The sequence below is a fragment of the Schistocerca gregaria genome, chromosome 3 (assembly GCF_023897955.1).
Source record: "Schistocerca gregaria isolate iqSchGreg1 chromosome 3, iqSchGreg1.2, whole genome shotgun sequence".
Taxonomy (NCBI): domain Eukaryota; kingdom Metazoa; phylum Arthropoda; class Insecta; order Orthoptera; family Acrididae; genus Schistocerca; species Schistocerca gregaria.
In genome coordinates this window covers 756,839,094-756,866,439 of record NC_064922.1, presented here as the reverse complement: position 1 = coordinate 756,866,439, position 27,346 = coordinate 756,839,094, and the positions used below count along the sequence as shown (strand labels likewise).

The following is a 27,346-nucleotide window of genomic DNA, read 5'->3' as shown; positions in this document are numbered from 1 at the left end:
GCTGATTTTTTATAGAGGAGCTGTTCATCTTCCAAGAAAGTCATAATTCTTGAGCATAAAATGTGGTCCATAATTCTGCAACAAATTGATGTCAATGTAGGTCTATAATTGTGTGGATCTGCCTTAGTCTTTCTTAAAAACGGGAATGACCTGTGCTTTTTTTCCAGTCATTAGGTACCTTTCGTTGCTCAAGTGATCTACGATAAATTACTGCTAGACGGGGAGCAAGTTCTTTTGCATCATCTTTATAGAATCTTATAGGTACTCATCTCGTCCTGAAGCCTTTCCACTACTAAGCAATTGTAGGTGCTTTTCAATTCCGTGATTGGTTATCTCAATATCTGCCACTTTGACGTTCGCATGACAATTGAAACGAGGGACAGCGTTAGGACCTTCCACGGGTGAAACAACTTTGGAAGCTGGAATTCAGTATTTCAGCCTTCTCTCTGTTATCTTCTGTTTCAGTGCCGGTGTGGTCACTGAGAGAATGGATAGATGATTTTGACCTACTTACTGATTTTTACATGTGACAAAAATCTCTTAGTGTTTTTACTCAGGTCAGTTGACAACGTCTTACTTTCAAAATCATTGAACGCTTCTGTCATTGCTCTCCTTACACTCATTTTCGCTTCGTTCAGCTTTTGTTTGTCAGTGGGGTTTTTACTTCTCCTGAACCTGAGATGAAGTGCTCTTTGTTTACGAAGCACTTTTCTAACATGGCTATTAAACCATGGTGGATCTGTCCCATCCCTTAAAACCTTATCGGAACATACTTGTCTAGGGCATATCGAATGATGCCTTTGAATTTTTTCCATTTGTTCTCCACATCTCCATCCTCATCACTGAATATTTGATGCTGACTGCTGATATTCTGAAATTTGTATCCTGTCACCCTTGCTGAGCAAATATATCTTCCTATCTTTCTTAACATTCCTTGTAGGATCTGTCGTCATAGGTGCTGTCACAGCCTTATGATCACTGATACCTTCCTCTATGTTAAATGATTCAAAAGTTCAGGCCTGTTTATTGCCAGGAGGTCTAAGATGTTACCCTCACGAGTTGGTTCTCTAACTAACTGCTCAAGGTAATTTTTGGACAAGACATCTTGAACAATGCCACACGGTTCCCTATCTCTGTCACCAGTTTTTGTGGTATAACGTTCCCAATCTATACCTGGCAAGATGAAGTCAACCCCTATTACAATGGCATGATCAGGAAAATTACTAATGCCTTAAGTACTCTACAACTACAAATCCTGACCTAGGTGGTCTATTTATAGCCTGATCACCATTTTTGACCATTCGTTGATACTCATTTTCAACCAGATTAATTCACACTCAAAATATGATAACCTCGCTAGATTTTATTGAATTTTTTACTGCAATAAACATGCTGCCACCACTGGTGACTAACCTATCCTTACCATAAACATTCCAGTTGGAACTTAGGATTTCATTGTCTTTTATGTCTGGCTTCAACCAGCTTTCAGTTCCCAAATATATCTGTGCATTATAACCTTCAATAAGCGATACTAATTCTGGGACCTTTCCTTGGATGCTCTTGCAGTTTACTAAACTCATATTAAACTTTTCTCTCTCTTATCTGCGAGGACCAAGAGTCTCTGAGGTCACTGTGACTGGTCTAACAGGCAAATTGTGTTTGCTCCCAAGAGAGGGGGCCTCTAATGTAAAAATGCCCCATGTGCATGTCACATGTACTCCGCTACCCTAGTAGCCGCTCCCTGCATGTAGTGCATGCTTGACCTATTAAGGGGAATCCTACAATTCTGCACCCAATAGTGGAGGTCGAGAAATTTACATCCAATAATCTTGCAGAGCTGCCTGAGCCTCTGGTTTAGACCTTCCACTCTGCTCCAAACCAGAGGACCGCGATTAACCCTGCGTATGATGCTACAAAATAGACAGCTTAACCTGCACTCTAAGTGTGTTGCTAGTTGCATTCACCAAATCAGCCAGCCACGGAAAGGAGCTGAGGATAGCCGCAGAACCCAAGTGGCAGGTGTCATTCGTGCCGACACGTGACACTACAAGCAGCCGGTTGCACCCTGCTTGCTCGTTAACCACCGGCAGGGCCTCCTCCACATCACGGATGAGACCTCCTGGCAAACAAACCAAATACACACTGGAATTCTTCTTCTCCTTGCCTGCTATCTCCCTGAGGGGCTCCATCACTTGCCTAACATCGGAGCTTCCGATGACTAACATACCCACCCTCTGTACTTGTCTGGTCTGGGCAGGAAAATCGATCACTGGCCCAATAGGAAAAGCATCCCTTGCTGGCTCAAAGTTATCATCAACACTGGGAAGCACCTCTTACCTGTTGCAAAGACGTAGGGATCCACCTGCACTGCTTGCTCCCTCTTTCGCCTTGCGCCTAGTGACATGCGGACCGACCACTGTCTGCCACCCACTCGGAAGTGAGGATGCACCAGTCAGATATTGCATATCGGAAGCCACAGTGATGTCCAGGCCACCAGGGGATTCCAGTGACACCAAAAGTGTCACAGGTCTCGCCCATGGATCCCCGACGTCACTGCAACTTCGAGTATTAGCTAGAAGAATGTGGATGGTAGCCAACGCAGCTTCCAGCTGTTTATTGACAGCAGGCAACTCTCCTTGTGTCTGCTCACATAAGCAGAATCCCTAGCCATATAGTACTGTGTATACAATAGATTATAAAGTCTCAAAAGGTGTTACTGAGTTTAAAAATATACCAAAGGAGACTAAAGAAACACTAAAAGTTGGTGTGCAGCTTTCTCACTGAACTCTGAGACTGCAAGCTATTAAACAGAAATAAATTTCTCTACACACGGAAAATTTACACTAAGAAGTTGCCCTACATGATGATATTCACAAGACTCACGCAAAAATGAACACTACAGTTAGTTTTCTAATCACAGTAAAATACACATGTACAGTTCACTTCATTGCAGAAGCACATGAACAAAAAACAATGACTAAATTAATTTACAGTTTATCACACAAGTGCTGCTGCTGCTCTGATGCGGGTCCTCTCGACTCGGTGGGTGCCACTATACTGAGTAGTTCCTTTAGAATGGAAAACCCAGGAGAATTGTCCAAATTTAATCCTGACACCACTGAAAATATGAATGAAATAAGTATCAGCCTCAATTATGTTGAGAAACAGCTGAAATCGTTAAAATTGAACAAAGCTGTGGGGCCCAATGGAATTCTTGTCAGATTCTGTACTGAATTTCCAGCTGAGTCAGCCCCCTCTTCTGAATATAATCTATCACAGATCCCTCGAACAACAAACCATGCCCAATTCTTGGAGAAAGGCACAGGTCACACCCATCTGCAAGAAGGAAAGCAGAAGTGATCCACAAAACTACTGTCCAATATCTTTGACACAGATTTGTTGTAGAATCTTGGAAGATATTCTGATGTCAAACATAATAAGGTATCTTGAACAGAATGACCTCCTCAATGCCAATCAGCATGGATTCTGAAAACATCTATTGTGTGAAACCCAAGTTGTACTTTTCTTGCATGACATACTGAAAGCTTTCAATCAAAGCAGTCAGGTAGATGCAGTATTTCTATATTTCTGAAAAAGAGTTTGACCCAGTACCGCATCTATGCTTACTCCAAAAGTAGGATCATATGGGGTATCAAGTGAAATTTATGGCTGGATTCAAGACTTTTTGGTAGGGAGGGCACAGCATGTTATCTTAGATGGAGAGTCGTCAGATTGAGAAGTAAATAAACGTGTGCCCCCCAGGGAAGTATTTTGGGACCATTGGTGTTCATGTTGTATACTAATGACCTTGCAGACAATATTAATGGTAAAATCAGGCTTTTTGTAAATTATTAACTTATCTATGATGAAGTACTATCTCAAAGAAGCTGCATAAATATTGAGTCAGATCTTGATAAGATGTCAAAGTGGCGCAGTGATTGGCAACTTGCTTTAAATGTTCAGAAATGTAAAATTGTGCACTTCACAAAATGAAGAAACATAGTATCCTATGACTATAATATCATTAAGTCACTGTTGGAATCAGCCAGCTCATACAAATACCTGGGTACAACACTTTGTAAGGATGTGAAATGGAATGGTCTTATAGACTCAGTCATGTGTGAAACAGGTGGTGTACATTAGTTTATTGGTAGAATACTGTGGTAGTGCAATCAGTGTACGAAGGGGTTGCTTACAAATTACCTGTGCATTCGGTCCTAGGATATTGCTCATGTGTATGAGACCCGTACCAAGTAAGACTAACAGAGGATATTGAATGTATACAGAAAAGGGTAGTATGAATAGTCACAGGTTTGTTTGATCTATGGGAGAGTGTCACATATATACTGAAGAAACTGAAATGGAAGATTCTTCAAGACAGATGTAAACTATCTGAAGAAAGTCTATTAATAAAGTTTCAAGAATTAGCTTTAAATGATGACTCTAGGAATATACTACAACCCAGTATGTATTGCTCGCGAAGGGATCACAAGGATACGATTAAAATAATTACTGCATGCACAGAGGTGTTCAGTCATTCTTCTTGTGCTTCATATGTTAATGGAATGAGAAGAAAACCTAATAACTGGTATCATGGAACATACCCTCTGCCAGGCACTTCACAGTGGTTTGCAGAGTATAGATGTAGATGTAGAAATAATGCAACAGCTTTATGACACACCGACAATAAGTTATATCTCACAAGTTAACTTAGGAACATGTACTGATGTGTAGCTAGTCTCACATATCACCATCAGTAGCTGTTGTAGGAAATAACAGTGTGAGCTGAAAAGGACAGGGGAGGGGAGAAATTACGAATGTATAGTAGTAGTCGTCTGTATGGAGCATAGAGTACGTATGGTAAGCACTGCACAATAATATGTGTTGTGTAATTTAACACAGTGTTCAGTTAAATGATGATATGATATTTATGCTTACGTTTTAGCCACGTCAGCAATGTTTTAAAAGGGAATTTACCTGAATCGCCCCACCCCCTAACCCTGCCTTCAGTTGCTGCACCACTTTTGTTGACAAAGAGCAACACACACATTGCTTTACAGTAAGGACTAGTGACACAGTTTATCACAAAGAGTTAAAGTTCATTTCTGTAAATCATTTCAAACGAGTACATTTACACTGACAGTATGTTAAAATCATCCCTTCCTTTTTCTACAAAGGCATGTACACAATCCCTCCTGGACCTTGTATTTCTATTTTGTGTTGTTATCTCAAGATAATTTTTGTCTCCAAGTAAAAAATAATTCCATATGACTGATGTATTATAAAACTGTGGACTTTTGGTTATGAAGTAGTAGCTTAAATAATGATTTTGTAGCCAGCTGGTATTCACTCAACTGCTCACAGATATTAATAGTTGATTTTAGTGTTGTGTGAAATACTTTGCCCCTAATGTACTGGCTGTTGATCAAATGCTGTGAATCTTATTGCTTGTCTGGGAAATTGTCATACATCTCGTACACTTCCTTACAAGTTATCTCATCAGCAGTGAACATTTACAGACTTCCGCTGGTAATAATGGAAAAGATTGGCGTGTAACTGATATTGTTGTCTAGAAGCATTTGACATGAAAATATGTTTTAGGGATGATTGTGAGTGAAGTAAGGAAAACTACTTATAGTTCCAGACTTAAATACTGTTGTCTCTTTGCTTGTGATTTTCTTAAAGAACATATCCCTCTTCACAGTAACAGATCTCCATATAAATTTTCTGTGCTTCAGTCTGTAATTTTTGAAAAGGTAGTAGATGTTCTGCACTAGATTCTTCATGCTAGAGATAATGTTACATTAGTACATGCAGTTGTAAACAAGTCCCCTTATTCCTGATGCTAGTGAGCAAAATAAATTCCTTGACTCTATCTGAATGTGTGTACTCCCTATCAAGGTTTAAATGGCAATTTTACTGTCTCTTTGGTAGAGAAATCAGTCTCCTATGGAACTTTTTTTTTTTTTTACTTGTGTCCAAACTCCTGCAATATTTTAGAAGTTGCAACAGTTTTTGGCCAAATAGTTGTTCAGTGCATTTATTCGGAATTGCGATTTTGTTCTGTTATGTCATTCTCAAGTGACATAATTATGTTGTTATCTCTGTAACATAATAGGCTGAACTTACGGTTCTGAAAAAATACACTGAATACTAAACAAGATGGGAAATGTCATTTCTAAAACCTTCAAATTTTATCTTCTTAAGTAAGGCCATTTTTATAATTTTTCTTCCTGGTGATATTTTTCAAATAATATTATTGTTGTTGCTTTTACTATAAATCAGACCTCAGTTATTTAAATTCTCTGACCTACTTAAATATCCATTACTCCACTTGATACCCATAAAATGTTGTATTCTGTGTTGAGAATCAGCTAAACACTCACATGAAATTGACGAGCTACTGGTGGAAAACTGTTGTCTACAGGCTCATACTCAGGGAAGCAGTGAGTGAGATGGTACAACAGTAAAGAGAAGTATGGTTTAGATCGTCATCTAGCTATCAACATTTAGGTTATCTTAACTGGTTTTAGTAAATTCCAGGATAGTTACTTTGGAAAAGATCGAACATGACCTCTCCTCTTCCTCAGAATGGCACTTCTTGTTTGCCCTCTGTATACCTATGAGATGTTTCTCCCTTCATTCTAACTTGAGAAAACATTCCAAATACAGTAAAACTTCATAGAATACTGCAGTCAAGTAATTAAAACATTTCCAGTTCTAATAAAAAAAAAAAAAAAAAAAGGTTGCTCAACTGAAATCGCTCTCCGTTTGCTAACATTATACCTATTTTAAACTTTAGATATTTATTGATAGTCTCCATAGTACAAGGAGAAATAAAATGAACAAAAAGAAATTTTTACATTAGTTGTTACCTTCACTTCCATTTTTGCGTGCTGTCTAAGCCGTCTGTATGTGGTACCACTATTTTTCATCACTATAACCACTATCACCATCATCACTGGTATCATTATCTGGGATGATAGTTTCACCTAAGCCGGAAAAAAAAAGAGACAAAGTACTTCTGTGTAAAAGCAGCAATGAAATTTATAATCTTGGTTGTCAAAAATATTTGGTTGTTTCTTCCGAATTTGTTGCAGTTTCTGTGGTTGTGGTTCTGGTGGACTCTGAGAATACAGCTGCTTTTTTTCTGACTACATAGCATGTTTCATGTCTCTATTAATGTGAGGATGTGACAATATTCCTTTGTCTCTTGCTTTGAAACCTGTCATATGTCCACTGCTCTCTCACTGGCTGCATAGAACCTGCAGCTGACACACCCTCTTTTGTTCCCATCATACTTCACAGCTGCATTGCTGCATGAAACATGTATGTACAGCAATGGCTGCTATCTAGACTTCTCTCATGTCCTGCAGAAATGTATACAATAGTTAAGTATTTGTCCAATTTTAAAGTCAATTCTGTTAAAACTACAAATAGATTCAGGCAAACTGTAGTTTAAAGAAAAAAAATAAATCTGTACATGACTTGAATTACACAAGCTTCATCTGTAAACATAAGATGACCCCTATATTCACCTATTACAGACTGTAAAAATGTTCGCCTCAGCAGCAGTAGTTTAATCTGCAAATATGACACCCCTGTATTTTTCAAATGAGGAATTCATACATGTAGTTTAGGAAAAAAATAGCTACTGTGGGGTTGGTGGGAGGAACCAACACTGTTCTTCCTTATATACTACTCAGTTGCTTTTATTATCTATTACTTCAAACAAATCATTTCATCTTTATGCAGATAACTACCAGCTGTCTCTATACTGTCAAAATCAGGATATATTTGAGTCAAATGTTACAGTTATGCAGAATTTAGATTTGTGATTCTAAGTATTTGGGTTTACTCTGTGTTTAATTATGTGGGACACCTTATTAATGACTTCTGCATCATAATATAAAACACCATTCTGATTCCTAGAGAAGGATGCATAGTCTGTATGGAAGTGCAGAATAATCTGACTGGGGGCTGAGTGTGCTGTATTTTGTCATATGTGTAGGTTCAAATGGCATTATGCTCATGCTACGATGTATGTCTGCTCTTGTGACTTCTTCTGTTAAATATACTTCTGATGTGCCAGGACATTACTTAAATACATAATTTTTCTTTGCACACTTAATAGCTATCCTCTTGAGTAAAGCTACAATATCAAGCAAATAGACTAGTAACTCGTAATGTGATATGGTAATTATAGGTTTTTCTCTTAATTCTATAAAATTGTGCTGTATCATTTACCTGAAATGTCAGCATTGTCCTCAGAAACTTAAAATATGTGAATCTTCCCAGGGGAGAAAAAATTTCATGTTCTGATTATACATACCAGTATGGCTAACAAAATCTATAATCATATATATATCTTGTCACTTTTATTAGAAATCCAGTAAATTTGCCAGTCTTAGATAGTAGGATACATTCTTGTCTTCCTGTGCTCTAATGATTGCACATTGTCGTCAACTCCGGTGCACAAAGATAAGAACTCGGGGAATGGAAGACATTTATAACTGAAACTCTTAAAACAGGTTGACTAAAAATTTCATAGGTGGTTGTTCCTATGGCCACAGCTATTTGGTTTTGTACTAAAACTGTGCTTGTTCTTTTGTGTTCTGATACAGGCATGTCAATGGTGGCATACGAAGTTGTGTGTTTCATTCTGAAAAAGTGTTGACTCATTACTCAGTGAAAACTCTTTTCAGCCATCATAACTGAATGCCTATCTATTTGTATATCTTAAGCAGAAGAAAGAAATAAATAGTACTATGCAAAACTGTTTTAAAGATTTTTCAAGCATGATATATTTTACATCGAACTACTTCAAACTTCACTCTTTGTTGTTATTGAATGCGCACTCATAATTATCAAAGAACTGGACCTATAGTCCAGAGCTGAGCACCATAGAGGCAGATTTTATTAATGCAGCAGGCTAGTAGGACTTGTAAGTATCCATGCCAACAGTTCCGAGATGGACTTTGTACAGTGACATTAGTACAACTGGAAAGCTTCATTTCAGACTACTAAAAGAGGTTAAAGGACAACTTATGCCCATCAGTTTATTTTCAAAAAAACCTATTTTAAACATTAAGACTGATTAGAAATAAGAATCAACCATTTAAGCATCAAAGCCCCTGGAAACTGGATATATAATGTTACAGTTGAGAAAGCCAAGTGTTGTCTTTAATGAACTCCATCACTTCAGGAGACATTTAGAAACTTATTTGCTCTTCCTCTTTCAGATAATGATTACTTAATCGAGGTTGAGGTCAGGCAGTTTGTGTAGCACATAGTAATGAAACAAATTAAGGGAACTATAAACAATTAAAACAATAAAAGAAGAAAAATGCAGTACACATTCCAGATTAATTGACTTGTACACAGGTATCTGGGATGACATTCTGTTGGATATTTCTCTGTTGTGTAAAATTTTCAACTACAGCAGAATAATTCAGTGACATGTGGTGTCAATGTTGCACTCCCTCCAAAAGTCACTGTTCCATACTATACTTTTCACAGATTGACTAGAAGGTAGTAGTAATGTTCCTCTGTTGTCCATAACAGACATTTTCTTTAGAAGCTTGATTAGAAACTGATTTTGCAGACTCATCAGTTTTTAACAATTTATCATTAGCAGCAAAAGTTGATCTCACTGACGAATGTCAGCCATGTCTTCTTACTACTAAATCATAATTGTAACAAAAAAAAAGTGTGAACATACTGGCTGTTAGTACTCAGTATTGTGGCACAAGAATCAATCATTTCTGTCAGTAATAATTTCTGTGCACAATGTTGCTGAGACATAGGAAAGACTATTTTCTTTTAACGATATTGCTTATGATCATACAATGTAGGCTTTCACGGCTGGTATTGTCTTCACTTAAAACTTCTGGGCTGATAGGCTGTGGTCGACGTATGAAACTCTCCCCTGACATTTTGTCTCCGACTGCGGGAGACAAAATGTCAGGGGAGAGTTTTATACATCGATTACGGCCTATCAACCTGTAATTTTTACATGAAGAATATTACTTATACAAATAACAGCAGATTATGTTTTGACTTCGCGGTCAAGGTGAAACTAAAACACAAAAAATTAGTGAATTACAATATTTTACTTTAGCATTTCTTTCTTGACAGGTAAGTGGTGGGGACGGACGGATATCCAACCAGTAATTGCTTTACATGGATATGAGGATAATGCTGGAACTTTTGATCGTTTAGTTCCTCATTTAAATGTGGATGGACTTTTGGCTATTGACTTTCCTGGACATGGACATTCATCCCATTTCCCAGTTGGAAAATTTTATCAGTTTGTGGATGCTGTGTTAACACTACGTTTGATTACAAGGCATTTCAAATGGAAAAAGGTATCACTCATTGGACACTCTTTTGGCAGTGCGACAAGTTTTGCGTATGCTGCAACTTACCCTGAAGAAGTAGACAAATATGTTAGTCTTGATTGTGCCAGGACAATGATGGCTGAGATACCAGATGTTGATATTAAATCTTATCAGTTTGCTGACTGGATCATATCAGTCGAAGAAAAAATGCAAGAAAGTAAACCCCCCAGTTACACTTATGAGGAAATACTGAAACGGATTTATGAAGGTAGTCGAGAATCTCCAACAATTGACTCGTGTAAAATACTGCTTGAGAGGGGAGCAATTCGTGTGCCTCATGGTGATGAGCACAGGTATTACTTCTCACGTGATCCACGGTTGAGGACTCATGTTTGGGGCCGTCTTTCATTTGATGCTCTTATTGGCTTAGCTCAGAATGTAAAATGCTACAACCTCAGCATAAGAGGTAATCAAGGTTTCATTGGTGGTATATATGAGGAAGTGTATATGAAGACACTAGAGATGATGAAGAAGAATGGCAGCACAGTGGATCATTACAATGTGGATGGCACTCATCATCTTCACCTAAATAATCCAGAGAGGATATCACATCTCATCAACAAGTTCCTGTTATCATGACCATAGTCATGTTTACTACACAAAGATTAATTGTATAAACTAAAGGGGAAAAAAGAAAAGAAAAGAGGCATGACAGATGGTTGTAAATTAAACTGGAATGGTAGTGTTTGTTATTAACAGATTGTTTAAACTGGTCTTCTGCAGGGAAAAACTCACTAGTCATACATAGTATGTATGTATAAGTTTTAATGAAATGTTATTGAATATTTGCTGGATGCCCACAGTGACTTCTGTACAGCCTTATATTTTTAGCCTCTTGTTTAACTGTGGTGTTCTGTAGATCTGATTTATGTTTGGTCCATATGAAATGTTTCAGATCAATGCTTCAAAAATAATCTTCCTATGCTCTAGCCCTCAAGAACATTCTTTTTCCCTATGTAGTATGTAGTAGCAGAATGCAACACACAAACTTGTTTCGTGAGGACTCATTGTCTTCTTCCATTGATATATGTAAAAGTGTTTTGCGTAAGTAGACCACAAATTTAGGCATTAATAGAATTTTTGTGTGATTTCTCTGTAACTGAAATGATATTAATGGTTCAAGAAAAACTACAAGGGAGATATCATCAGTTATCATGTCTGTGACAAAATTGATTAATTCTAGCTTTGCAGTTGATGTTTTCAGAACAAAGTATTTTTGTTTTCGATCCAATATATCTAGTTATGTAGAATCAAGAGTTGCATAAACATGATCATGAAGTTGAAGCTGACTGACATAGGTGAATCTGAATCAAATGTGGTACATTATTTACCAACTAAAGTAAACTCTCAAACTGTTGAGAGCTGTTTTGACATTGTACATACTGAATCTTGATGTTACATTAGTACACACAATTGTAATAAAGTCCTTTTTTCCCTTCTAAAGCTAGTGAGCAGAATAAATTCCTTCTTCCACCTGAGTAAGTGTAGTGTACTTTGTACTATGGTTTAAATGACAAATTTGCTGTCTCTTTGGTAGCAAAAGTAGTATCCTATTAAACATCTTTAAAAGGATTTTCACATAATGGCATATATCAGATCAAAGAATGAATAACGGTGCCACCATGTGACGGACTACGTACAGGCCTGATCTATGCGTTGTACCCAATGGTCTGTGCTACAAAGACCTGCAAGGTTATTCGGTGTTACGCTTTTAACATATGATGTGAGCACATACTTGCTTTGATTTATTTTACTATGTATGATGAGGACAGTGTATTTTTTGGCCATTTCTCTAATCGTGGTACCCAAAACCCACCTACCAACACTATACTGGACAATCCGAAGATACCTTGTATTAGGCAAAACACACATCTTGGTTAAATAATGAAAGTAAATCAAATCTGCAACCAATACTGCTGTTTTCACCACAATACCCCCCTTTTTTTTCCCCCTCCATAGTCGTGCAACATTTTAGAAAGAACATTATTTCCGATCTAGAATATTATCCAAAGTGTTTATTCAGTCATGATTTTGGGCTATTATACCATTCTCAAGTGACAGCAATAACAACATAATTACGAATACTATTGTTGAATACTTGTCCAAGTTTGAAGTCATGTCAATTCGGAGTTCAAATGGATTCAGCCAAAATGCGGTTTAACTGAGGCCAAGGCACACGTTATTCATTCTCACAGTTGGAAATACAAAATTTGCTGTCTGCACTTCACTCTCCTCCCCACATTCATTCATATTCTATTTCAAGCTGGTGTCACTGTTCCCCCTCCAACCTTTCTGAATTCTTCAACGTAAGATTAGATGAGATAAAATTCTGTTTTCATTCCATAGACCCAAAAAATGAGATGATTTTTGTGAATGTGGAACATGTCAGAAAGGATAACATAAAAAAACATAAAATGTTTGAATATGATACTTACCACCCTGGTCATTTGTCAAGAGACTGTCAAAATAGTACATTACAGTAAACTGGAACAGTTAATATTTACAGAATTAATACACTGTCAGAATGAAACATAGTTTTAAAATAAGTTTAACACACAAATCTGCACGATCTCAATTGTCAAAGCTTCATCTGTAAATGTAAGATGACCCCTATATTAAATTATCAAACAGTGTAAAAATGTTGACCTATGAATGTAAAATTATTCTATATTTTTTCAAATAATGAATCTGGGAAAAAACCTGGTACAATAGAATAAATACGGTGCTTGTAGATTACTTATTCTTTAGAAGAAAGACAACTACTTTGGAAAAAAATGTCACTGATCCTCCTCCTTACTTCTCAGCTGCTGTTATTATTTAATACTCCAAATGACCCATTTTATCTTTATACAAACCACTATTAGTTGTCTATATGCTGCTAAAATTGGGATATATTTTATTCAAGTATTAGGGAGGCAGAATGTACATGCCTGAATTAGTGTATATTATAGAATGATTGGTTAATCAGCTGTTCTTTTACTTTATGATTAAATATTTGAGGATTTTCAATTTCTTGCCTGCTTTCCACTGACAACCTGTTATTGACTTAAGTATAATAATATAAAACCCTGTTCTGTACCCTAGAGAAGGATACATAGTTCATATGGATGTACAGAATAACCTGACTGCAGACTGAGTGTGCTGTATTGGACTTTCATGCATATTAGTTAACACAACGCATATGATATAAACCATATCTGCCCTTCATTTGAAGAATACTTAACAGAAAAAGTCATGATCAGTCATCCAACCGGTACTGAGTTGCAATGATAATTGCCAGGCCATTATTTAAACAAATAATTTTGTCCTCATACTCGTAATGTCTATCCACCTTAATTAAAGTTGTAATATTAAGCAGGTAGATTAGTAACTCGTAATATGATTTGGTCATTATAGGATTTTTCTGATGACTTTATACAATGATGCTGTATCATTGATCTAAAACTTCAGCATTGTGCTCAGAAACATTCTAACATATAGATTGCGACAGGAAAGGAAAAAATCACAGTCTAATTCTACACAGGTCTAACAAAATCTCTAGTCTTACGTGTCCTGCCTCTTCTTTTAAGAAAACCAATCAATTTGCTGGCCTTAAATAGCTGTGTACTATTTTCAACAATAATGGAAATTCCTGGAGGGGAAAATGCATAAATTAACAGAAAGCCAACCACTCACTTTTAGCAGACCGATGTAGGAGTACAGAAATACATAACAGAGAGCAGTGTTCACACTAGCTTTCGAGCTCTAGTTTTTCTCTAGTAGAAGTACACACACGCACACACACACACACACACACACACACACACACACACACACACACAGTTGCGATAGACTGATTATTGACTACCAGTTATAGGGAACAGTTGCCTGAACAGATGGAGGGGTAGCTAAGGCACACAAAGTGGTGGGGGGGGGGGGGGGGGGGAGGGAGGGCCCCTAGAGGGATAGTGTGATGCAGGTCTTTTGACAGATGACTGCTGCGCAACAAGTCAAAGAGAGTTCAAAGTGTAGAGCATATAAGTAATTAAGAGAGGGGAGAAGGGAGGGGAGGAAAGGAGGGGAATTTGGCAATGAAGAGGGAGACAGGGAAGGAGAGGAGAAGGGACAGAAGGAGGGAGGGGGGAGAGGGTGTGTGCATGTGCGTGCTTGGCGGAGGGGAAGTGTTAGTAGATGATCTGGGGGGAGGGGGGGGGGGGGGCAACACTGGTGTGAACAAAAGAGAGAAGGGAAAGCATAAAGGTGAAGCGGTGTGAACCAGGTTAGTGGAGATTTAGGTCAAGAGGATTGAGGCAGTGCATCATGATAAGAAATCCTAGAAGCAAAGATATTCATAACTGAAGTTTTGAAAATAGGTTGACAAAAAATTTCATAGGTGATGGTTCCTAATTGCTGCAGTTATTTGGGTTTGTAATAAAATTGTGCTTGTTCTGTCTTGTTATGATACAGGTATGTTAATAGTGATGTATGAAGCTATGTACTTTGTTCTGAAGAAGTGTTGAGCAACATTTAGGAGTCTGGAGTTTTATCTGAGTAATTCTGCCCATATACAACAGCCCAGAGCTAAGCACCAGAGTGAGATATGTTATTAATGCAATGTGCTTGTAGGACCTGTAGGTATTAATGTCGACAGGTCTATGACAGACTTTAGTGCAGTGACTCTTCCATGATTCAAGTGAGGATGTTAAAACAACATGAGTGGTTTTCTTCAGACTACTAAAAGATACCAAAGAACATTTCATATACATTAGATTACATTCTGAAAACCTCTTTTAAGCATTAAGACTGTGTACAAATAAGAAACAACCATTTAAGCATAAAAGCCTCTGGAAATAAAATACATAATATTATAGTTAAGACAACCAACTGCATGTTCCAATTTATTAGCAGGAGGCATTCAGAAACTGATTACCTCATCCTTGTTCAGGTAATGATTACTTAACTGAGATCGAGGTCAGATAATTTATGTTGTACAAAGTACAGGAAAAAAATAAAAGGAACTATAAATAATTAAAATAAATAAATAAAAAAGTAAGAGAAGAAAATATTCGGTACACATTCCTGTTTGATTGACTTGTATGTAGGTATCTGACAGATCACTCTGTTGGATATTTCCCAGGTGGCTACAACTCTGTTCTTCAGCAAAATAATTCAGTGATATGCGGTGTCGATGTTACGTTTCCTCCAGTAAGTCACTATTCAATGCTATAAATTTAACATTTGACCAGAAGCTAGTAATTGTGTTTTTCGTTGACTACAACAGATACTTTCTTTAGAAGCTTGATTTGCACAAGATTTTGCAGATTGATCACATTTTAGCAATTTATTGTTAGCATCCAAAATAAATCTCAGTCAGAATTTCAGCAGTATCTTCTTTTTACTATTCAATCTTATTTTCATAACACAAAGTGGGTACACACTTGCTGTTAATCCCTGATTATATTATTATGGTACAAGAAGCAATCATTTCTGTGCACAATGTTGCTGAGACATTACATAGGCTATTGTATTTTCACAATATTATTCTTGTAATAACAACAGATTGTGTTTTTAATCCCTTGTCATGGTAAAATTGCAACACAAACCATTAGTAAGTTACAATATTTTACAGACTACTTCAGTATTTCTTTTTTGACAGGTAAGTGGTGGGGACGGACGGATATCCAGCCAGTAATTGCTTTGCATGGATATGAGGATAATGCTGGGACTTTTGACCCTTTAGTTCCTCATTTAAATGTGGATGGACTTTTGGCTATTGACTTTCCTGGACATGGACATTCATCCCATTTCCCAGTTGGAAAATTTTATCAGTTTGTGGATGCTGTGTTAACACTACGTTTGATTACAAGGCATTTCAAATGGAAAAAGGTATCACTGATTGGACACTCTTTTGGCAGTGCGACAAGTTTAGCGTATGCTGCAACATATCCTGAAGAAGTAGACAAATATGTTAGCATTGAATGTGCCAGGACAATGTTGGCTGTGAGGCCAGTAGTTGATGTTAAAGCTTATCACTTTGCTGACTGGATCATATCTGTCGAAGACAAAATGGAAAAAAATAAGCCCCCAAGTTACACTTATGAGGAAATACTGAAACGTCTTTATGAAGGAAGTGAAAAATCGCCAACAATAGACTCATGTAAAATATTGCTTCGGAGGGGAGCAATTAGAGTGCCTCATGGTGATGAAGACCGGTATTACTTCTCACGGGACCCACGGCTGAGGATACATGTCTGGGGCCGTCTCTCATTTGATGCTATTATTAGCTTAGCTCAGAATGTGAAATGCTCCAACCTTAGCATAAGAGGTAATCAAGGTTCTATTGTTGGTATACATGAGGAAGTGTACATGAAGACTGTAGAGATGATGAAGAAGAATGGCAGCAGAGTGGATCATTATAATGTGGATGGCACTCATCATCTGCATCTAAATAACCCAGAGAGGATATCACATCTCATTAACAAGTTCCTGTTATCATGACAATAGTTTATGTGCTGAACTAAGGTAAAGATACAGGCTGGGAAGAAAAGTGTCGTGACAGAGACAGGATTATGGATTTGGTTGTGTAATCAAATGAATTGGTAATGCTTTTTATTAATGGCTTATTTAAGCTGGGTCTTCTGTTGGGGAAAACACACTAGTCATATAATAATTTTTTTTCCTAATGCGGGGCCACAGTCATAATATATTTCTTTAAAGTTAGTACCCCCATTAGACTGTTGTTTATTTACAGTGTTCCATTTACACTTACACAATCATGATTTCGGCTGCGAAGTGTCCTTATCAAGTGTTTTAAGTGTTATAAATTGCCTAAGATGGCATACTGTCATAGTGTATTTTAATACAACAGTATGCCATCTTAGGCAATTTATAACACTTAAAACACTTGATAATGGCACTTTGAAGCTGAAATCATTATTATGTAAGTGTAAATGTAACACTGTAAATAAACAACAGTATAATGGTGGTACTGACTTTAAAGAAACACTAGTCATACTTAGAATGTGTGTATGTATCAATTTTAATGAATACTCACTGGATGCCTGCTGGAAACTTCTCTACAGCCTTATAGCTTTACTCTGTAATTTAACCGTGTTATTCCATAGATCTCATTCATAATGTCTGGTCCATACGAAAAGTTTCACATCACTACTTAAGAAATCTTCCTGTGTTTTAACCCTCACAAAGATTGTTCTTCTCTAATAGACACACATATAGCACATTGTGATCCTCGATATGCTGTGTAGCAGCAGAATGCAACACACAAACTTGTCTGTTGTGGTCTCCTCCAACTCATCCTCGGAGCTATGTAAAAATGTTAATGTATAGAGAGCACATATTTTGGCATTATTAGCTTTTTTATGTATCTGATTCATGTATTGCTTCTCTCACTGAAATTATATTAATGGTCCAAATAATACTATGAGATAGATATCACCGGTCATCATGTCTGTGATAAAAACCGATTTATCCTATTGTTACATAGAGTAACAGCAGTTCCATAAGATGTTTTGGATTAAAGTATTTTTGTTTTTTATTTATAGTCTATTCCATGTTGTTCTGAAGAATTGAATGTTGCACAAACATAATCTTGAAGTTGAAGCAGATTGACATAGGTGGATTTTAATCAAATGTGGTACATTATTCAGTTATTAAAGCAAACTTTCAAACTGTTGTGACTGTTTTGACATTATACTCACTGAATACTGATTCTATCCTTGTCTTAAGTTCTGTAGAAAAATGTATATATTATACTTTTAAGAATATTTTAATGGAAACTATCAATCATGTAACTAAATATCAATGAAACATATGTCATTGAATCACAGTTAAAAAATAACCCTGTACCATTTCCAGTTTTATTTATACTTTTCAGCAAGTTCATTATTATATTCACTATAATTCTGAAGAGGAAAGCTGTGTTCATGTGGCTTTAAATTTTATTGCCTTCATTTATTATGTAATTTGAATACAGAGCTCTCTATCTTGGTGTTTTAGCCAATTCAAAAATATTAATTTACATTAGTAGAACTGTCAAGTATACACACTGACAGTGTACGGGGGCGGCAGAATGAGCAGTAGGATCTGGGTCATGCAATATGGCATCACTGTTGCCCCTGCACAAAACAAGTATGCACAAACTGCTTTGAGGAAGGACAGTCATTTGTAATTCTGGCCTTTTGAACTTCAGAGCATTGAGACATGTTTGTTTTGAGTCTCTCATCACAGTTCAGTTCTCTTTCATCACCATCTGCATCTTATGTAAATGAAAATAGTCCAGTACAATGAAGGACACATTGGACCACTGATCGAGTGTAAGAGGCATGTCAAGCACTCGTTCGAAGCTCACCATTCTGCTGCCAGTCATGCATTGGCACTAACAATGTCAGATTGTTTCCTGCGGCAAATTATCTGTGATAACCTCTGCTTATACACAAATTGCAGGTTGTATGGAAACTAAACTAACAAATTAAAGTTGTAATGAACCTTGGCCTTGTGCTTCTTGAAACAGGTACTGTGTGCCACATAATGAAGGTAATCTTTGCGTGGATAACCATGCACTGTGAATGTGGTACGGTGTAGCTTTGGGTTGGCCTTTTTATACACTGCATTTGATTCCAACAGGACAAGGCAGTGCCCCAGCAGTCCCTGAATGTCTTGCAGAATCATTTTCCTGTTCGATTGGTTTCCAGGTTTGACTACATTCAATGGTCACCACAGTAGCAAGATTTGGCTGCCCCTGGCTTCTTCTTGTGGGTATACTCAAAGAATTAAATTTATGCTACACAGACCCATACCATGGTTGAACTCAAGGAAAGCATATATACAGCTGTGGAGAAAATCCCATTAAACATGTTGAAGTGGGTGCTTGAAGCTTTCATTTGCCATCTAGAGGATTGCATGGAACAGGATGGTGACCATATGGTGTTAAAATCAGAATCAAGTAAATGGTATATATGATATATAAGGGCATGTTGTTTTCAATATGTGTTTCAAAATATTTATCAACTTGTTTCACATTTTTTGCCATTTTATATCCTACTATTAATTCTGCCAGAGGCTGTATCACGAAAGTTTCATTCTGTGTATTTTAGTGCCTTGTCCTTGTCATCTGCAAATGAGGAAGCAGCCCACATCCATTACACTGACATCTAGACTGACTTCTGTGATACATCACTCATAATTAATTAGCCAGCATCAAATTTTCACCCTGCAGTAGAATGTACCATAGATGTAATCTGGAGGCAACTTCTGGTATACAATTTTAATCTGTCTTAACTATTCACCCGAAATCGATGAAACTGGTGTTACTTTTCGATGTAATTGCCCTGCAGACGTACACATTTTTCACAATGCTGACGCCATGATTCAATGGCAGTGGCGAAGGCTTCTTTAGGAGTCTGTTTTGACCACTGGAAAATCGCTGAGGCAATAGCAGCACGGCTTGTGAATGTGCGGCCATGGAGAGTGTCTTTCATTGTTGGAAAAAGCCAAAAGTCACCAGGTCAGGTGAGTAGGGAGCATGAGGAATTACTTCAAAGTTGTTATCACGAAGAAACTGTTGTGTAACGTTAGCTCGATGTGCGGGTGCGTTGTCTTGGTGAAACAGCACACGCGCAGCCCTTCCTGGACATTTTTGTTGTAGTGCAGGAAGGAATTTGTTCTTCAAAACATTTTCGTAGGATGCACCTGTTACCGTAGAGCCCTTTGGAACGCAATGGGTAAGGATTACGCCCTCACTGTCCCAGAACATGGACACCATCATTTTTTCATTACTGGCGGTTACCTGAAATTTTTTTGGTGGCGGTGAATCTGTGTGCTTCCATTGAGCTGACTGGTGCTTTGTTTCTGGATTGAAAAATGGCATCCACGTCTGATCCATTGTCACAACCGACGAAAAGAAAGGCCCATTCATGCTGTCATTGCGCGTCAACATTGCTTGGCAACATGCCACACGGGCAGCCATGTGGTCGTCCGTCAGCATTCGTAGCACCCACCTGGATGACACTTTTTGCATTTTCTTGTTGTCATGCAGGATTGTGTGCACAGAACCCACAGAAATGCCAACTCTGGAGGTGATCTGTTCAACAGTCATTCGGCGATCCCCCAAAACAATTCTCTCCACTTTCTCGATCATGTCGTCAGACCAGCTTGTTCGAGCCCGAGGTTGTTTCGGTTTGTTGTCACACGATTTTCTGCCTTCATTAAACTGTCGCACCCACGAATGCACTTTCGACACATCCATAACTCCATCACCACATGTCTCCTTCAACTGTCGATGAATTTCAGTTGGTTTCACACCACGCAAATTCAGAAAACGAATGATTGCACGCTGTTTAAGTATACAAAATGTCGCTATTTTAAGTATTTAAAACAGTTCTCATTCTCGTCGCTGACGGTAAAATTCCATCTGCCGTACGGTGCTGCCATCTCTGGGACGTATTGACAATGAATGCGGTCTCATTTTAAAACAATGCGCATGTTTCTATCTCTTTCCAGTCCGGAGAAAAAAAATCGGAGCCCTTAGAACTTGAATGCACCTCGCGTAACGTCAGAATTATTGATGATCACGTCTATACAGATGAACATATTGCTGTATGGGACACAGTTTTTAAAGTCACTTTCCTCATTAAGAAATTGTTATCTAGTGCATTGTTTTCTAATTTCAAGTTGAAGAACCAATTCTCAACTGCCAGACAGACTCTTTAACCAAGGAATATTTTTCAGTTGAACAGGCGAGATAATATTTTTGTGTAATTTACTACCATAAAATGCCATAACAGCAGTTGAAAAGAAAAGATTAAAGCCACTGGTTTAATACATATCTCAAAACAATTAAAACTATTTGCTTATACATAAGCATAAGGTAGGGGCTTTTTGGTGCTGTTTCTGCTGAAGCAGAAATGGTGGAAGGTCACAGCTATAATCAACAGCAAATTGTATAGGTATAAATTACAAATCTCATCCCACCTGAAGACAATCCCCAGCACATATGAAATGGTCAGCCAAAATATGACCCAGTCTTTTTAACTTTAACATATTTGTAATTGTTGAGACTTCCATGGCCAAACTTACACATACTGCTTTGAGGCACCTGCATCAGGTTTTTGGCAGATTTTTCTCTCAGGATGAGTGAGTGGCATTCTCAAAGACTTATCCTCAATTGCAAATGGTTCATCCCATTCTTTGAGAAAGTAAACCGGTCATCCTGGTGAAAATTCGGATCATCATCAGTCAGCCAAAGAACTCAAAACAGATACCTCCAGGCTACATGTCATTAACTTATTTATTTTAAATACTGGAAACCTTTTAAGGATTAGCTGAGTAGGTTAGTTTTCTTATGCAAATTTAACAATGGATAATTTAAGAGACATTTTTAAAGCCTTGTTGTGGCATTGTGGTCGTGTACTGTTATTGACAAAATTAATATTTGGGCAGAAGTTACTTTAAGGTACGAATACTACCCAGCTGGACCAGCAGTGTCTGGCACTGAATTTAAAATGACTACCCTTTCTAGTTGAGAAATGCCTCCTTTCACACACTTGGCTAAAAGGTGTGTGTGAACTTTCTCTCTAAGAGAGTGTAAAGAAAGATTTGCCAACATCTGTTCATAGACCATTGTCATTCATTAGAGATGATGGAATACTCACTAACTCTGTCAAACAGAAGTGGGAAGGAAGCTGCCTGTGACATTTTTGAAGGAATTATCTGAGCATTTGCCCAAAAAATCTTAATTTGGATGGACTTGAGGAAACTCGCACTCTGCTCCTCCATACTTGGCAAAATTAAATGTAGCAATCCTTGTTATTACTGGAAAAACATGTAAAGTGTCATTTTCTACATAAGAAATTCATATTAAAAAACTTTGTTAAATAAAAAGAAGACTGTTTTCTCTTCTTCAAACAGATAACAGATTAAGGCTACTGTAACACACGCTGTCAACCAAATTGTTCCTGTTATCCAGTCTTGGAGGTACTGGAAAATGTGTGCACACTTGATTTCTCTGTAGAATCCAAGCATAGATGATTTTGTTCATTACCATAAAATTACTCAAGTCTGGTTTTTTTAATTTCTCAGCCATAAAACATCTTGCAGCTGTAAGAAATGTTTGCTGAGCTTTGCTAAATAGTGCATTCAGGGTAAATACCCTAATGATGGGATGTTCTATACATTTTTAATTTTGTCGTAATATTGTTATATAGCAACTGTTGCAGTTGTTACAAAGAGTTGAATCTCTGAGAATTAATCTGTTATGGAAGTTACGTTAATTAGGAAAGATAATATCTGATCAGGAACAACACATACCAAAGATATTACAAAACATTAATAATAATAATAATAATAATAATAATAGGAACTAATAATGATAATAATAATTGACAATAACAATAGTTGACACTAATAATAATGATAACAGTAATAGTAACAGTAAAAGGGCATTTACGAGTGATACAGATCGGTTTAGCAGATCTGAACAGGCATTTACTATTATGGAAGAGGAAGGGGTAAAGAAGATACTGAAATGACTGTACAGTGGCTGTTAGTAAAGAAAATAAGTTAAATAGATAACTCTGCCAACAAAGGGGAGGGAAAATTATGGGGGATGGTGGACTGACAACAGGGAGTTGCAGGCTAGCTTATGGGAGAGATGGTTATCGTGATACAAGGTTGTCTATTAACTATCTTTTGATGTCTGGAAGGAGTTTAATTTCTCTGATTTTTTTGAGGAATATTGTACTAAATTTGGATTCCTTGTACAGAAACGATTTAGAGAACATCACAGTCTTACGTGATGGTATAGAGAGAATTTTTGTCATTTGAGAATAAGTATTTCTGCTGTGCTATTCAAACAGCAAAGTAGGAGTCAAAGAAAAATAATTGGGAAAGCAATGATTAAGAAGACAATACAGCAAACAGAGAGTATCATAGCCTCTATGCTCATCAGCATGCAGCCATGATAATTGTTCATGGGCAGGAGCGATAGGTCAAAGTAGCACACCTCATTGCATACAAGCATTCATCACCAGTTCTAGTGTGCATGAGCTTTTGTTTGAAAGTCCTTGGAGAATAACATCTCAATAGTCAAGTACGGGTAGTATTAGTGATTCTATGACCTTCTTTTTAAGCTCAAAATGAAATACTTTTTTATATTTTGGTAGTGAATGAAGTGACACTGACAATTTCTTGCAGTTGTGTTTTCAGTCCTGTTTAAGTGATTGTCCGGAATTGACAAAGTTTTTTGCAGAAGAAGAAAAGATTATTTCTGTGCCTGTGAGATTTAAGGGTGAGAGAGATTCTTAGAACTGCATTGCAATGAGTTTTTTTGTGAGAAATTAAGATTGCTTGAATTTTAGATGGGTTATGTTTCAAACATATGTTCTGTGCCCACTCAAAGAAGATACATAAATCAGCATTTATGTGCTGGATGGTTTGCACAAGTTTTTGGTCATGCATTTCGATATAACTAAAAGCTTCAGCATAGAGGTGATATTTGCAGTGGGGAGAATAGCTGACACATCATTAAGATATAATAATAAGAAAAGTAATGGGCCCAGTACTGATCCTTACTACATCCCTCCATTGTGACCATATACATTATACACTGTTGGCAGGATGCAAAGGATGATTGGTACAATTGCACAGCACTTGTAATAAAAGAAAAAGGGATAAGTATGGGACACCCTTTACTTCAAAATATAACAAGAAATAAGATATGCTCACAAACTGATGGAAGACTTTATATAGATGGGGTGTAATATAAAGGTATAGCCAATCTGTCAGGAAACATTCCTCATATGTACAGGAAGAAAATATGTTATATGGAGATGGGTCCAGAAACGGTTTATTTCTACGTTAGAGCTCAATTTCTACAACTCTTCAACCTGTTAATCATGGGAAACACACAGGAAAAGAATGGTTATCAGCACAGTATGAAACGCTTTCCTAAATAAAATGTTCCAAATGCCCTCTGTTAACAAGAATACATGTATCAAGCAGCATTGCATTGAAACCTTGATATGCCAATGCATCCCTGGAGAATTGTTTATTGTATCACAGCCTGTCACAATGAAGATACTCTACATCTTGTACCAAGATTCGAAACATGAGCTTTCAAATGCTCCCACAAATAAAAGTCTTTTGGGTTTTCAAGGGAACATCCACAACTGAGCATTGCAATAGACATGGAGATCACCACTTATGTTGTAAGGCTTTTATTTTCATACTCTCAGCCAGTTTTGGGCTAACAAATGACTTATCAGGTGCAATTAGCTTTTTTTATTTAAGTCATATTTTTTAAAATATAAACATTTAATCTTCTTATTAATAACAGTTTTCATAAGCTAGTGACTATAACATGGCGAGCTATCGCCAATTCTATTGAAAAGTCTCTTGATACAAGTGGGAACTACATTATATGTTAGAATGTTTTGCTAAAATTGATGGCTGCTGATGTTAGGAAAAGTCTCTTGTGCAAATTCAGAAACTGATAACATTTTCCAGTTTCCCTGTGCAGTAAAACTGGCATACCTTATCAACGTAAAATCTTAGTTTTTGATGTGTAACATGCACAAAAATACCAAAGTTACTGAATGTTTATGATGACTCTACTCTTTCATTTTAACAGTTAAAAAAACTAGCAACCAGTTTCAAGTAGGATCATATTTTTCATGAGAATTAGATGAAATATATCTGGACCGCACAAGAAAAGTCATATTTCATGAGAGTAATACACCTACTCATGAAAGTGCTTTGGCAATGACAAATATGTGGGATAAAAAGTAAAGATTATTTGAACTTCCACTCTATTCATCAAGTTGCTACTTTATGATTTCAACTTATCCTCACATCACAAAATATATTTATGACTGTAAACTTTGAGTGTTCATTAAAGATACTGACCCATATTTATACTTCAGTGGTGGGCACTAATCACAAGAAACTTTTTTCAACAAAGTGGTTGTCCTAAAAGGAGGAATATGAAAAGTGATTTTTTTTTAACTGGAACAAAAAGTCTCAATGCCAGGTTTACATTTTTCACCTTTTCCTCATAAGCAAAACATACACGGAAATACTGACTATATATTTGAGGATCAGTGCTCTCTTTGAGAGTAAAGCACTGTGATGATAGAATTATTAAAGTCACAGATAAGAATTGCTTCAACTTCCATGTATCTCTCCTTGCATTACTGATATTCACTCAGATACATTACAAGACTATAACCTAACACTCTTTACTCCTCTGTACTGGACCTCCAACCTACTGTACTCAAGCTATTATTTGCTAAAACACTTCCTGATGGCATCTTTTTCCTTCAGCTATTGTCCATTACTTTTCTGCAATTGTTAGCTGTGACCACTCTATTACTATTCTCTGCTGCCTTTAATATTGTTGAAAATTTTGAATACATCTGCTTGCCTTCTTCCTCTGTTACATTTACATCAAAAGTGTCTCCCAGAAACTGCACTGTAAAAAAATTCCTACCAACATGTTTGTTTGTGGTCAACCAACATTCTTAACAGCTGTTCTGTAGATGTCAATCAACCAATTTTATGCACCAAAGTTGTACTGAAAAATGCTTTGCACAGGTACTCTGCAATGACTTTCCTGCCTGTTAATGTATAATGTAACTCGTTTCGCATTTCTGAAGGCTGTCCTTCATAATGAGATTCACGACATGTGAATGGATGAATGACTGTGAAAGGGATCAAAGCTGTCTATACAGTAATTGATTATAGACTAGAATTGATTTACTGCTGGGGCATTATGAATTCTCATTTAACTGGGACTGGATTCAAGCCTTATTTTCAACATATCTTTTAGAGAGAATTTTGTGATAAGTTGACTAAAATATGAGTGTGCAGAATATGTAAAAGCAGCTTCTTTAGTGCTTCTCGTCTTTCTTCAATGAAAGAAAAAAAGTGTATTATTTGTTGGCAGGTCGTTGGTGGGGGCCAAAAAACCAAACACCGCTCCTTGCTCTGCATGGGTGGCAAGATAATGCTGGATCGTGGGATACTCTAATTCCTTTACTGGACCCAACAATAAGTGTGCTTGCAATCGATACTCCTGGCCATGGATTATCTTCTCATCTGCCTCCTGGCATTCCGTATTATGGAAATGAATCAGTTTTATTTTTACGAAGAATAATGAAATACTTTGGGTGGGAAACTGTATCACTGCTTGGACATTCTTTTGGAGCAGCTGAAGGATTCATCTTTGCATCTGCATTTCCTGACAAGATTGACTCTCATATAGCCTTAGATGCTTTGAAGCCATGGTCACTTGACATGAGCACTGAGCCTAAAAAATTTGCCAAGAATTTGGACAAATTCTTAGACACAGTTTCTCTTAATGATGCGGAGACTCCTTCCTACACATATGAGGAAATGATTGAAAGGCTGCATGAAGGAATGATTGCAAAATCTGTGACAAAAGAATCATGTGAAGTGTTACTGAAGCGGGGAATAATTCCTGCTTCTGAAGGAAAATACTATTTCAGAAGAGATAAAAGACTTAAGATAGGTAGATTTCTAGGATGGACACATCATCAGTTAATGGAGATGACTGCATTAATTAAGTGTCGTGTCCTTTTTATCAAAGCCATGCCTGGATTAAAACTAGAACCGGAAAATATCATTGAGGAAACTCTAAACATGTTGAAGAAATCGTCAAAAGAATTTGTTTATAAAACTGTTGAAGGAACCCATCATGTTCATCTGAATAATCCAGAAAGGGTAGCGCCAATTATAAATGAGTTTTTGGCACCAAAATGATATTGGAATGTAGGATTATAAAACTAAAGAACTGGTTCTTAGATTCAGTATGAATGAACAACTTTTTTATAATATGTATTGTGTACAGTAAAAATAAAACCATCTGTTTCAGTACTGCAAGCCATTTTCTCTGTTCCAAAGATTGTAGTAGATGAACTGATCTCTGTGTCTAT

General features: G+C 37.0%; 1 protein-coding gene across 11 annotated transcripts in view; it reads left to right on the top strand.

Annotated features, from left to right (window-relative positions):
• LOC126353938 (probable serine hydrolase) overlaps positions 1-27,293 on the top strand; it is a 178,828-nt gene extending 151,535 nt beyond the window's left edge. For 9 of the 11 annotated variants that reach the window (XM_050003217.1, XM_050003216.1, XM_050003215.1 and 6 more), the window contains one exon: positions 16,036-18,071. In XM_050003217.1, the coding sequence (XP_049859174.1) occupies positions 16,036-16,877 (842 nt within the window). In that variant the 3' untranslated portion in view covers positions 16,878-18,071. Of the gene's footprint in view, positions 1-10,137; positions 13,410-16,035; positions 18,072-26,337 lie in introns of those variants that run through there. The other 2 variants (XM_050003209.1, XM_050003208.1) reach the window with 2 other exon arrangements.
• The last annotated feature ends 53 nt before the right edge of the window (positions 27,294-27,346 follow it).